General features: G+C 36.5%; 2 protein-coding genes and 1 pseudogene across 3 annotated transcripts; 1 reads left to right on the top strand and 2 right to left on the bottom strand.

The window, feature by feature from the left end:
• Positions 1-18: 18 nt before the first annotated feature.
• On the bottom strand, positions 19-12,290 carry LOC117912261 (protein POLLENLESS 3-LIKE 2-like). 2 transcript variants are annotated; one of them, XM_034826789.1, is made up of 5 exons: positions 12,024-12,290; positions 1,633-1,826; positions 1,311-1,523; positions 1,059-1,214; positions 19-980 (listed from the first exon to the last, which is right to left on the bottom strand). In XM_034826789.1, the coding sequence occupies exons 2-5, from the start codon at positions 1,795-1,797 to the stop codon at positions 90-92; spliced, it is 1,425 nt and encodes a 474-aa protein (XP_034682680.1). In that variant the 5' UTR covers positions 1,798-1,826; positions 12,024-12,290; the 3' UTR covers positions 19-89. The 2 variants fall into 2 exon arrangements, with proteins under 2 accessions (XP_034682680.1, XP_034682679.1); XM_034826788.1 differs by lacking the exon at positions 12,024-12,290 and having other exon boundaries at positions 1,633-1,884.
• On the top strand, positions 5,733-9,229 carry LOC117913313 (annotated as a pseudogene).
• Positions 9,894-12,027, bottom strand: LOC117912260 (protein POLLENLESS 3-LIKE 2-like). Its single transcript, XM_034826787.1, has 4 exons — positions 11,828-12,027; positions 11,506-11,718; positions 11,253-11,408; positions 9,894-11,174 (listed from the first exon to the last, which is right to left on the bottom strand). Exons 1-4 carry the CDS (start codon positions 11,990-11,992, stop codon positions 10,284-10,286), a joined length of 1,425 nt encoding a protein of 474 aa, XP_034682678.1. The 5' UTR covers positions 11,993-12,027; the 3' UTR covers positions 9,894-10,283.
• Positions 12,291-14,265: the final 1,975 nt, after the last annotated feature.

The raw sequence follows: 14,265 nt of genomic DNA, 5'->3' as shown, positions 1-14,265 counted from the left end.
CCCAGGAGAACAAGATCATCTCCAACCTAAAACCTATATTATTATAGCTTGTAAAAACTAAATTGAATTAGTTGACACTAATTGAGAGGTTAGGCTCTTGGGCTCATAGAGAGTGTTATGTCTTGAAAGACTTTAAGCCTACTCTCAATCTTATTCTGTAAAATTCCAGAACTGTTTCCAGTCTCCACAGTCTTCTTCCCTGTTTCAGTGGCTGAACCCAGAACTGCAGCAATAAGAGCCGCTTCAAACTCCTTGCTGTCTGGCAGCAAGTCTGCCCACTTGTCCCCATTTTCTTCGGGTGAAAGAGATCGCCTTCTAGTCTTATTTTCTGGTTCCATGCATTCCATTAAGGGCTTTCTGAACGCCCCTGTTTCATTCACTCCTATCGAATTAGCAGCAAGCCCTGATCTTGTTCTCTTAAGGGACTCCTGCAGTGGTTTTCCAATTGGGTCCTTGGTCATCTTTGATGAGTAGAATGGCAATGCCGCGACGTTGAGTGAGTTCGCATGAACAGCCGTTGGTTTGGCAATCTTCTGTCCAGGAAGAACCTTCATGACTCTGTTGGTGTCGAAGTTCTCATCCCCAAAATCATCTTGAGATTTGATTGTATTCGTTGTGTGCTGGTCCTTACAAGGCTGAGGCTGCCAAAGCGAGGAAGAACTGAGGAAGGCATCAAAGAGCCGACTCTGTTCGACAGGGTCGCTTCCCTTATTCAACATTTCAGACTCAAGATCAAGCAGCATCTGCCGTGCCCTCTCAAATGCTTTGAGGTGGGAATCTACACCTCTCGGGCCATCTGCAACAGCCGGTTTCACTCTTCTAAGGGTTTCTTTGGCTTCCAGAATCCTCCCTTGCTTCATCAAGCAGATACCCAGATTGCACATCTTGTTATTATCTGGAGTCATTGAAAGTGCCCGCCTGTAGGCATCTTCTGCTTCGATATAGTTGTTCCGCTGCATCAATGCCCATCCTAAGTTCCCCTGAAATGGAAATTCGTCTCAATATGGAGTTTAGGGAGAGATAGAGGACTGAAACTAGCAGAAAAACTGTCTGCTTACCAGTAACCGAGTCGCTTCTTGTCCCACGGACACCTGAAATTTTTTCCCTTGGGATCTGGCAGTCTTGGTGCGCTTCCCATTGAAAGCCATCCCTTGTTGAATCAAGAACAATTTGTGCCTCAAAAGTGCAATTTGATCATCCAATCTCCCGCATCTCTGTCGAATTGAATTTCCAAAAGACAAAAATCAGTACTCAATAATCTTAAATAGCCAGATACAAACAAGTGATAAGGAATTTCGAAAGGACAGGACCTTGTACAGATCCAGAAGGATATTATCAAGAGAGTCTTGGGCTTGATCTGAACAACGACTTCGCAACGATTTAATAGCCTCAATGGCTTCTTCAGCCCTGTTCTGTTGCTTCATCACAATGGCCATGTCCTTGAGCGCACTATCCACTCGATCTCCAGCATTAATGGCGGCCCAAAATAGCGGGATTGCCTTTTCCGGGTCCTTGTCAACCAACTGATGCAACAAAAGCCATAATCAAACCCATCAAACAGAGATCAATCGCGCAAAAGAAGAAACCTCGGTTTGTTGGCAAATTTCAAGATTACCCAGAACGGAAGCTTACCTGAACCTTTTTGGCTCTCACATAAGGAGTGTCGCCAACAGGGACTTTGTGGGTGACATGAAAGGACTCTGATCGAGTTCTTGACACCCGAATAGGCTTTGCGGGAGACGAAGGCGCAGATGTGCTGGGCCTGAAACCAGGGGGAACATTCCACATGTCTTGCATCTTCGGGGGTTTCAGAGAGAGAGAGAGAGGGAGAGTTGCGAGGGGGTTTCAGAGAGAGAGAGAGGGAGAGAGGGAGGGAGAGTTGCGAGGGGGTTTCAGAGAGGGAGAGGGAGAGGGAGAGAGATAGATAGATAGAGGGAGAGAATGAGACAGAGAGAGAGAGGGAGAGATTGAAAAAGAGATTCGAATTCGACCGTTGTATTTTTCTAGCCGTTATAAGGACCCCCTCAATTGTGTCCACGTGCCCCTCCCTCATTTTGTCCACGTGCCCCCCTTAAAAAAAAAAAATTCAGAGGGCTGCTGTGGTGGTGGAGGAGGAGGAGGCGGAGGCGGCAGATGAGAGGGCGAGGCTGTGATGGATGTCCACGTATCGGAGCTGGGACTCATGGGCGGCGGTGGAGAGGGTAGAATCGGTGTGAGATGGTGGTGGTGGTGGAGATTGGTCTCGGCGGTGGCAAACTGAAGGAGAGCAGAGCCAGTGCCACGCAGGGATCTGATATACACATACTGTGGGCTGCAGACAGGGCTTGCCTCGCCTTCACAAACTGCTTCATGTATGTCTTCCTCGCCTTACACCTTGAAACCATCTCTTCTCTCTCTATTCTCGAGTAACAACAACCCACTTCTGATTTTCAAAAAACAAAACAACAACCAAAACGTTTTCTGCGTTCTCTCACTTTGGTAAAGCTTCTGAAGCTTTCATCGATGGCGGGTCTCAAAAAGCCACCGTTTTTCTCCTTCACTTCTTTTGGGTCTCAGAATCTTTAACCTCACTTCCTCCCAAACAAACGACACCGTTTCATCTCCTCTCTTCTCTCCCCCACTCTCTGGTTGTGAGGAGGAAAGCAACAGAGCGGCGGTTTTGAGATGTAAGCAGACAAATGAACGTTGGGCAGGGTGGCCAGTGGAGTAATTTTATCAAATCAAGTTTTATGACCAAAATGCCCCTGTAATGTGCCTTTATTCACGGCATGCCCTTGGAACGTGCGGAGAACAAGGGAACTAATAAGGAAGGAAGGGAGGGGTGTTTTGGTAACTATGCATTTCAACGGCCAATACAGCCTTAGGAAGGTAATATTTCAAAAATGGAAGATATAAATGTGTTGTATCAAAAAACCAGATTTTACGAAGACAAGGATTTTTTGTAAAGCGTTTTGCATGGACGCCGCTGAAACGACACCGTTTCATGGTCTAAAATTTTAATCTGCCAATTGAAATTTGGGGTGTTTCGGGATATTAATAAATTTGCTTGCTTTTTTCAGGGAACTGTGGCACTGGAATCAATCTGTCAGAGAAGAGCATTCCAGGGGAAATGCCAAAAATATCCTCCCTTTTGGACAACTATACCCTTCTCAAACTTTTCAATTTACAACTTTCCACCTAAAAATATCCCAAAAGGTAACAATTTCTTCTTAGGTAAAGTTTAAAAATTTACAGGCTTGTGATTCCACATTCAACATGTGCATGCCATGAAAAAGAAATATTAAATGGGTTTTCATTTGGTTCACAAACTAAACTTATATTCTATGTATAAAATCATCCTAAATTAGTACATGTGAATTGGGAATTTTAACCATGTGATTTAAAAGTCTGTTTCACCATATGATTTAAAAACAATTTTTTGTTTCTAAGATATAAAACCATTTAAAAAAAAATTAAACATTATTTTGTTGTTACTTTTTAAAAATGATTTTTAAAAATAAAGTGAAATAGAAAATAATTTTTTAAAGAACAAGTAGAAGTTGTTTTCATCAATTTTTAAAAACAAAATGAAAATATGAATCTATTTGGTCATATTTTCTAAAACTTGTTTTTAAAATCTGTTATTAAGTTAAAGAATAAAAAACAGTTTTTAAAAACAAGTTTTAGAGAACATGACCAAACGAACCATAATTTTATAACAAAATAATCTTTTGAATTAGTGCATTTCAAGCATGTGACCTAAGAATTTCATTTTTATAAACATAAAATTATAGTTTTGATTACGATAAGGTTATCATAGTGACTAGCTACGATAAAGTTATCGTAGTTAGTAATGATAATTTTAATCATCTAAAAAAAAATTAAAATTGTAGTAATGGATATCTATGTGGATAAGAAGCATAAATTTATGAATTGTTTTGGTAGAGGATTTAATTTGTGAAATCTTTTTTTTTTTAAATTAAATTTTTATTATCAAAATTTATTTAAAAAAAAAAACGAGATGTATTAGCAAATTCACTTACATTTTGAAGTTTAGGATAAAATATAAATAATACAACTTTTACAAGAGTAGGAGAAAAGAATTATTGTTATTTTGAGTCAATAGTCGTTAATATGTGAAGAAAAATTTTTAATTTAAAAGATTAGAGACTTGAAAATTTTTGTATAATGGTTGAAAGGGCTTTGCAAAAGTAGTTATTAATGACTTTTTCATAGGACTCTTTTAAACATTTCCTTGGATACCTTCAATCGTGTTTTGGAAGGAGTCATGAATCTTTTGGTTGAAGAAGATGTCATGGAGGGTGACGTACTTAAAGCTTTTTCTTATATAAGCACTCAAAAAGCCCCTCAATTTTATGGCCTTCAAGCTTTCTTCTAAAATTATTAGAAGCAAGTAAAAATATAGAATGTAAAAAAGAAAATTATTTCAATAAAAATAAAATTTTACTTATAAATAGGATTTTAATTTACCTTTAAGAGAATGAGGTATTTTGGTTCCTTGCATGCAGGTTGATTTCAAAGAAGTTTTTTTTTTTAAAAAAAAAAACAAAAACAAAAACGAAAATCTTATTTAAATAAGCTGTTTAATTTTTTTGTCATTTTGTAAAAAAAAAAACCATAAATTCAATTAATATCATGTAAACTAATTTTAATTCAAGTCTTATTAAAAATAAAAACAATTTTGTAATTATAAATATATATATATATATATAATAAATTATGAATAGTAATATTATAATAAAATCATATTTTTTTATAAATATTATAAATAATGGATATTAACATTTTCATAAAAGCATCATTGATTTATTTTGTTGGAAAGAAATAATAATAATAATAACAATTTAAAATTAATAACGGTTAATATTATTTTATTTTGAATGAATTTAAAAATAAATAAAATTTAATTTTAAAAATATAAATGAACGATTTTTCTGTTTCATACATACATTCATTTGTTTATATGGTTTTTTATTTTTATTTCTTCTTATTTATTTATATTTTAAATAAGTGAAAATAATTTTTATCTATTCTTTAAAAAAGATTTTCTTATTTTATTTTGTTTTTATTTTATTTATTTTTTTTTTATAGAAAACAACAACCAAACAATGTTATAATTTTTCAAAAACAATTTTTGGTTTTTAGAAATGTTTTAAAATCAGAGGGTCAAGTTTTTATTATTTAGCAAAAAAACCTTTCAAATATTTTTTTTTAAAAATTAAAAAATAATAATTTTAAATAATGTGTTTTTTTTAAATAAAAAAAATATATATATATATATATATATATATATATATATATTAAACTATATACATGAAAGTTATTACCAATTTATTTATTTTTTCATTTTCATTGAAACAAATGCTCATTCCATCCTTACATAGTAATTGTATGGAAACAATCTTGGATTGCATCCATAGAATGTTATATTACATTTGATCAACACAACCCTCAAGAGATAAGAAGATTTCGAAGAAGAAGAAGATTTGAAGAAGACGAAGAAGGAAGACAATCAATAGTTGTAGTCCCTTGCATGTTTATAATTGGAACTGTTTCCCTTTCCAGCAAAATCAATCCTTTGCTTCCTTTCTCTCCCACTCCTTTTCTTCCACCCATTTTTTTCGTTGTGATTCCCGCTCTATAAAGACAAAACTTATCATACGTCCTCCCTCCACTATCATTATTTCTTTTTTTTTTTCCTCTTCAATTCTTTGCAGGGTGGGTGAGCTCCCATGGAAGCCCAAGCCTCAACCTTAGCCTCTACACCAGCACCAACTCCAGCACCACTAGTTGTAAATGTAGAATACTACAAAGAAATTGAAAGGGCTCATAGATATCTCCGTGCTCTCATTTCCAACAAAAATTGTGCACCCATGATGCTCCTATTATCAGCTACATGTTCACACACGTTCACCACTCTGAAGTGGTCCAACACCTAACCACGTCCTCCACCAGCCATCTCACATCCCTACGGTTAAGGAGCATGTTCTATTGTCATTGACATTAAGATCCATAGAGACAAATTTCAAGGAATCTTAGGTCTGTCTCAGGAGACCTATATCAATAAAGTTTTAGAGAGATTTCGGATGAATGATTGTTCACCTAGTGTTTCCCCTATAATGAAGGGAGATAGGTTTAATCTAAACCAATGCCTGAAAAACGATCTTGAGAGAGAACAAATGAAGAACACTTCATATGCTTCTGCAGTCGGAAGTTTGATGTATGCTTAGGTCTGCACAAGGCCAGACATTGTATTAGTTGTTGGAATGTTAGGACGATATCAGAGTAACCCAGGTTTGGACCACTGGAAAGCTGCAAATAAAGTGATGAGATATCTTCAAGGAACCAAAGATTACAAGCTTATGTACAGACAAACAAGCAATTTAGAGGTTGTTAGCTACTCAGATTTAGACTTTGCTAGCTGTGTTCATTCGCGTAAATCAACATCTGGATACATTTTTATATTGGCCGATGGAGCTATATCTTGGAGGAGCATTAAGCAGACCTTGACTGCTACTTCTACTATGGAAGCTGAGTTCATATCTTGTTTTGAAGCTACTTCACATGGTGTATGTCTTAAGAGTTTCATTTCCGGGCTTAGAGTTATGGATTCAATATCTAGGCCATTGAGTATATATTGCAACAATTCAGCTGTAGTCTTTATGACGAAGAATAATAAAAGTGGAAGTCGAAGCAAGCACATCGACATTAAGTATCTAGCCATAAGAGAACATGTTAAAGAAAAGAAAGTGGTTATTGAGCACATTAGCACTGAATTGATGATCGCTGATCCTTTGACTAAGGGCATGCCACTGTTGAAATTCAAGGATCATGTAGTGAATATGGGACTTAGTTCCCTTATGTAATTTCTATTGTACAAACTCTTATTATGATGTTTTCTCATATTGATGTGCACCTTTATTTAATTTTGAGAAAATTTAACTTCATTGGACCAAAAATGAACATAGGGTTTATTCATTAAGTAATATTGTCACATAAATTATAATGTTAAGAAATGAATACACTATAATACATGGAAGGTAACACTCATTATATTGAGGACTTATTGTCATGATTCATGTATTTGTTACTTAATGTGGATAATTGATGGACTAAGATAGACATTAGGTTAAAGGTGTGGATCAAGTGGGAGAATGTTATCAACTACATGTTCACACACATTCACCACTTTGAAGTGGTCCAACACCTGACCACGTCCTCCACCAACCATCTCATGTCCCTGCGGTAAAGGAGCATGTTCTACAAACTGCTCATAGTGTGGCCAATCAAAAGCAACGTGGTATGATGGGAAGCCATAGTTATATAGATCTCTCATGGTCCCGAATTCATCTCTCTGCTGTTTTTTATCTTTAGAAATACACCATCTAAAAAGATATATCAGAGTTTGGAAATCAAGGCTTGCACAGATTACAGTAACTCAAAACAATGGCTGGAGGTAAGTAGACGATTCTAAGTCTTTTTCAGATTTGATTCATGTTGCAAATGTTCATATACTTGGATCAAATATATATTGCATGTAATAATCTTACAGCTCCGTCTAGCGTAGTCTCTTAAGTTTAATTTATGCTTCTTTTTTCTTTCCCCTGCATTTCATCTCTTTTAGTAAATGTTAGAAGTGACATTTCGAAGGGAGATGGAGAAAATATAAGTGGTTGCATTTCAATAGATGGGGAAGATAAGATAAAAAATTCAGAAAAATTAGGAAAAAAAAAAAAAAAGGCTTTTCTAGGTGTTATAACTTTTGGTGTTTCAGTATGGCCATGAACAGGCCATGAACAAAACGACTCATACATGTGTGTGTGTGTTTTGCAAGGTTCAAATTAACAGAGACTTAATATTTGGCATGTACGAGGGAGGATCGTGAGCCGACTTTTTGCATTCTGGCTCTATTGGATTTTGAAATAATTTAGCTTTAATGCATGAGGGGTTTAATGATCAAAAGCTAAATAGCATTTTGTTTGCAGGTTTCATGATGCAGGCACTTATGATGCTCTCACAAAGACAGGGGGCCCAAATGGCTCCATTAGAAACCCACAAGAGCTTAATCATTCTGCAAATAAGGGTTTGAAAACGGCAGTTGATCTTTGTGGTGAGATTCATTTTCCCTTTTGCCCTTGCACACTGGCAACAGATTTGTCCCCTCCCCCCTCTTTTTTTTTTTTTTTGCTTGTATTGTAATCAAACTCCTTTTAATGAGGTTCAGTGCCGAGATGGTATGATTGGGACTTCATCCCACCATAACTCTCAGTTTTTCCTACTTAAAATTGAAATACTAATTTTTTTTTTCTAATGGACTCTGGTTCTATTCCGATGTCAGAGGAGGTGAAAAGGAGGCATCATTGCATTACATATGCTGACCTTTACCAGGTGACTTTTGTTTCAGAAATCAACTGTTCTGTGATTTAATTTGAATTCATTGAGAAGCTAAGATAAAAACAAGCTCTGGTTTGCATCATCTTTGCAATTGGATGCCGATGTGGTCACTTTCCCGACCCCTTTGGGGTTTTGTCAGCTTGCTGGTGTTGTTGTAGTTGAGATTATTGGAGGCCCCACTATTCGTTTCGTCCCCCCCTCCTTTTTCAATCAGGACTTTGTCTTCACCAGAAGAAGGGTGCCTCCCAGATGCTAACAAAGGTTTCCCATTCTGTTTTCTTTATGCTCTCTGGCCTTGTTTATGGAAAAGAAGTCATTTTCCTATTCTGCTCTATAACTCACAGATAATGCATAGAGACTTGAACCTTATCGTTTGTCGAATTCTGTCATTTCACCCCTTGGTCCCCCTCTCTAGCTTTTCAGCTGTGCTCCTTCTACAAATTGTTTCTTGGTTGTTATGCATCAGAAATCAGAGCTGTCTTATACTTCCCATATAAGACCAAGCATAAAATTTACATTTCTATTATTAAATTTTGTTGCAGGTGCTGAACATTTAAGGTCAGTCTTTAACCGGATGGGTCTTGGGGACAAGGATATTGTGGCCCTCTCCGGAGCTCATACATTGGTAACTTCCTCCACAGATCTGCAGCTATCTTTAAAAAGTTCTTTCTGCACCCGCACATATGCATGTAGTTTTTGTTTGGTTTGGTGTTGTAGGGAGGGGCACATAAGCAAGTTCCAGGCTTTGATGGCAAGTGGACAGAGGAGCCCTGGAAGTTCGACAATTCGTATTTCAAGTAAGGTTTCATTTGAGAATTCATTGATTGGAACGCATATAAATGCAGTAATGTTTCAATTATATATGATGGCTATATGTTATGATTAATATTGTAATCAGGGAGCTTATGAAATCATCAACCAAGTCTCTTACAACTAGTAACCCTCCAACAGGGTATTCACAGCAGAAACCTTCTTCTTCAGCTGCAGGCGAGGATTCAACAGGGAGGCAGGCGATTGTTTATATTTTCCACAGGCCAAGCATTAATAAAGGATCCTAAATTCCTAGAATATGTTAGGTTGTATAAACAGGTAATGTAGTATTTATGCTGGAACCTTCGTGGGTGTTCACGTAAGTCTCATGCAGTCTCTCTTGTTACCCCCTTTGCTGATTTTCTTATCATATTATTTCTGGTACATGGCAGGATTTGGAGGCTTTCTTCAGAGATTATGCGGCATGGAACAAGCAGCTTTCGGAGATAGGGTTTGTTCCACCTACTTGGGCTTTTTCCAGGGTATCACAGCTGTGAAGAACAGTTCAACCATGGCAAAAACTGCTGCAGGAGTTGCTTTTGTGACGACTGCTATAGCCATTACTTTCTACTATAGACGAAGAAGTCAAAGGGAACAGGAGTAAAACAGGATCGACCATGTATAAGAAGAAACCATGTATAATAAGAAGATCTCACCTCACAAAGATTCATTGAAGAAAACTATGTTCCTAAACAATTAGGAGCTCCTCATATGATCAAAATTAAATGCCATACACTTTGAAATGAGGAAGAGAAATCAGCATTCACAATATAGAAACAAGGCCTCATTTTCTTGAGTCAAAATGTAGCTAATGAACATCATCATATATTTTATTAAGATGTGTGCCCCCCTTTATTTTGAGAGGTAGACAAGAATTAATGAATTGCATCTACTATAACTACTGCTGCTACTACCCCAGCAGGGACTGCTACCATACTCTCTGCATAGCTGCGTACTCCCTCCCTCCCCCCCCTTCTGCTTGAACAGGAGCCCAGGAGAACAAGATCATCTCCAACCTAAAACCTATATTATTATAGCTTGTAAAAACTAAATTGAATTAGTTGACACTAATTGAGAGGTTAGGCTCTCGGGCTCAGAGAGAGTGTTATGTCTTGAAAGACTTTAAACCTACTCTCAATCTTATTCTGTAAAATTCCAGAACTGTTTCCAGTCTCCAGAGTCTTCTTCCCTGTTTCAGTGGCTGAACCCAGAACTGCAGCAATAAGAGCCGCTTCAAACTCCTTGCTGTCTGGCAGAAAGTCTGCCCACTTGTCCCCATTTTCTTCGGGTGAAAGAGATCGCCTTCTAGTCTTATTTTCTGGTTCCATGGATTCCATTAAGGGCTTTCTGAACGCCCCCGTTTCATTCACTCCTATCGAATTAGCAGCATGCCCTGATCTTGTTCTCTTAAGGGACTCCTGCAGTGGTGTTCCAATTGGGTCCTTGGTCATCTTTGATGAGTAAAATGGCAATGCCGCGACGTTGAGTGAGTTCGCATGAACAGCCGTTGGTTTGGCAATCTTCTGTCCAGAAAGAACCTTCATGACTCTGTTGGTGTCGAAGTTCTCATCCCCAAAATCATCTTGAGATTTGATTGTATTCGTTGTGTGCTGGTCCTTACAAGGCTGAGGCTGCCAGAGCGAGGAAGAGCTGAGGAAGGCATCAAAGAGCCGACTCTGTTCGACAGGGTCGCTTCCCTTATTCAACATTTCAGACTCAAGATCAAGCAGCATCTGCCGTGCCCTCTCAAATGCTTTGAGGTGGGAATCTACACCTCTCGGGCCATCTGCAACAGCCGGTTTCACTCTTCTAAGGGTTTCTTTGGCTTCCAGAATCCTCCCTTGCTTCATCAAGCAGATACCCAGATTGCACATCTTGTTATTATCTGGAGTCATTGAAAGTGCCCGCCTGTAGGCATCTTCTGCTTCGATATAGTTGTTCTGCTGCATCAATGCCCATCCTAAGTTCCCCTGAAATGGAAATTCGTCTCAATATGGAGTTTAGGGAGAGATAGAGGACTGAAACTAGCAGAAAAACTGTCTGCTTACCAGTAACCGAGTCGCTTCTTGTCCCACGGACACCTGAAATTTTTTCCCTTGGGATCTGGCAGTCTTGGTGCGCTTCCCATTGAAAGCCATCCCTTGTTGAATCAAGAACAATTTGTGCCTCAAAAGTGCAATTTGATCATCCAATCTCCCGCATCTCTGTCGAATCGAATTTCCAAAAGACAAAAATCAGTACTCAATAATCTTTAAATAGCCAGATACAAACAAGTGATAAGGAATTTCGAAAGGACAGGACCTTGTACAGATCCAGAAGGATATTGTCAAGAGACTCTTGGGCTTGATCTGAACAACGACTTCGCAGCGATTTAATAGCCTCAATGGCTTCTTCAGCCCTGTTCTGTTGCTTCATCACAATGGCCATGTCCTTGAGCGCACTATCCACTCGATCTCCAGCATTAATGGCGGCCCAAAATAGCGGAATTGCCTTTTCCGGGTCCTTGTCAACCAACTGATGCAACAAAAGTCATAATCCAACCCATCAAACAGAGATCAATCACGCAAAAGAAGAAACCTCGGTTTGTTGGCAAATTTCAAGATTACCCAGAACGGAAGCTTACCTGAACCTTTTTGGCTCTCACATAAGGAGTGTCGCCAACAGGGACTTTGTGGGTGACATGAAAGGACTCTGAGCGAGTTCTTGACACCCCAATAGGCTTTGCGGGAGACGAAGGCGCAGATGTGCTGGGCCTGAAACCAGGGGGAACATTCCACATGTCTTGCATCTTCGGGGGTTTCAGAGAGAGAGAGAGAGAGAGAGAGAGAGAGAGAGAGAGAGAGAGGGAGAGTTGCGAGGGGGTTTCAGAGAGGGAGAGGGAGAGAGAGAGGGAGAGATTGAAAAAGATACTCGAATTCGACCGTTGTATTTTTCTAGCCGTTGTGTCCAGCTAAGGCCCCCCTCAATTGTGCCCCCCTTGAAAAAAAAAAAAGGAATTTCAGAGGGCTGCTGTGGTGGTGGTGGAGGAGGATGAGGCGGAGGCGGTAGATGAGAGGGCGAGTTGCGAGGGGGTTTCAGAGAGGGAGAGGGAGAGAGAGATAGATAGAGGGAGAGGGAGAGAGAGATAGATAGAGGGAGAGAGTGAGACAGAGAGAGAGATGGAGAGATTGAAATATATCAGAGACGAATTCGACCGTTGTATTTACTAGCCGTTGCGTCCACTGGCGGATCCAGCTAAGGCCCCACTCAATTGTGTCCACGTGCCCCCCTCAATTTTCCTTTTAAAAAAGAAAAATCCCTGACGTAAATTTTTTTTAGCAAAACAAAAACCAAAATAGAAACTTTGCTCTCTCTAAAATATAAATGAACATTAATTACTAATAATATACTAAAATTAAAAAATAAAATAAAATCTTATTTAATATTATTCATATTTATTTCTTCCTATCCATTCAATCCTTTTTATTACACTTATTTTTTATGATTGGTTTAATTAAATCATAAAAAATAATACTTGTTAATTTCTTATCAAATACTTATATTTTTATTTGGAAGTAAGAAAATAATACGAGTTAATCAAAATTTAATCATTTTTATATCAAATAAAAGTTTTTAATGAAAGACTTTATTTTCAACTATCTTATATTTACTTATTTAAAAAAAAAAAAAATTAAGGTATTAGTTTAGTATCCATGAAATTCTTAATCTCGACTTTTGAAAATACATAGAAAAATCTAAACTTTTAAATATAAATACAAATAATGAGACTAAGGTATAAATAACTGAGATCAAAGACAATGAGATCTAAAGCCGCACACATCTTCTACTTGAAAAAAATATTAAAATTTATAATAGAAATTATTAAATTCTCTAAAATAAAATTATTGAAATTTTCTAATGATTTTTCTTTTTATTTTTCAATTCTTTTGAAAATTTCCTTTAAATATTCTTGATAATTTATTTATATAAAATCCAAAACCTTTTTTTAAATTGTTCTTAATACTTATAATTAATATTTAAAATTATTTAGTTTTTTTAATAATAATATAAAATACCATTAATTATCTTACAGATTATAAATAATGACTATAATATAATATTTTTCTTAGCTCCACCATTAGTTGTGTCGCTGCAAGGACGAAAATTTTATGATATATTATGAAAATATTCAACATGGCTAGTTAACTACTCAATAAATATACCTATTGATAGTGGTTCTAAGGTTTGGATAAAAGTTTGACACATAGTTTAGACTCCCTAAGAACCTTTGAAGTTAGTTTTGTTCTGAATTTCATCAGCAAATTTACTAGAAAACTCTATTGACCTTTGAATTGGTTTGATTGTACCTTGGTAGATTTCAAATCCTAGAAATCTAATCCTAGTTAGAAATAACTTAATCTTAAGGGCGGAAACAACCAAACCGTTTTCCTTAACAATAGTTTGAAAAGTTTCTAAGTGTTTGAAGTGATGTTCAATAGAATTTGAAAATATAAGAACATCATCAATATATATTAAGAAGAGAGAAAGAGGGAGAAATTGAAATATATCAGAGATTCGAATTATTCGACCGTTGTATTTTATCGTTCTACTAGCCATTGTGTCCACTAGCAAGATCCAGCTAAGGCCGGGGCATGTGCCCTCCCTCAATTTTCCTTCAAAAAAAAAAAAAAAATCCCTAACAATAAATTTTTTTTTTAGCCAAACAAAAACCAAAATAGAAACTTTGCTCTCTCTAAAATATAAATTTTATTTATTTATTTTTTAAAATAAAATAATAGCAAGTAAATATTATTACCAAAAAAGTAATATTGAACATTAATTACTAATAATATACTAAAATTTAACTAAAATTAAAAAATAAAATAAAATCTTCTTTAATATTATTCATATTTATTTTTTCATGTGCATTCAATCCTTTTCATTATACTTATTTTTTATGATTGGTTTAAGTAAATCATAAAAAATAATACTTGTTAATTTCTTACCAAATACTTATATTTTTATCTGGAAATAAGAAAATAATATGAATTAATCAAAATTTAATCATTTTTATATAAAATA

The sequence above is a fragment of the Vitis riparia genome, chromosome 4 (assembly GCF_004353265.1).
Source record: "Vitis riparia cultivar Riparia Gloire de Montpellier isolate 1030 chromosome 4, EGFV_Vit.rip_1.0, whole genome shotgun sequence".
In the NCBI taxonomy this organism is placed as follows: Eukaryota; Viridiplantae; Streptophyta; class Magnoliopsida; order Vitales; family Vitaceae; genus Vitis; species Vitis riparia.
This window is presented reverse-complemented; position numbering and strand designations above follow the sequence as displayed.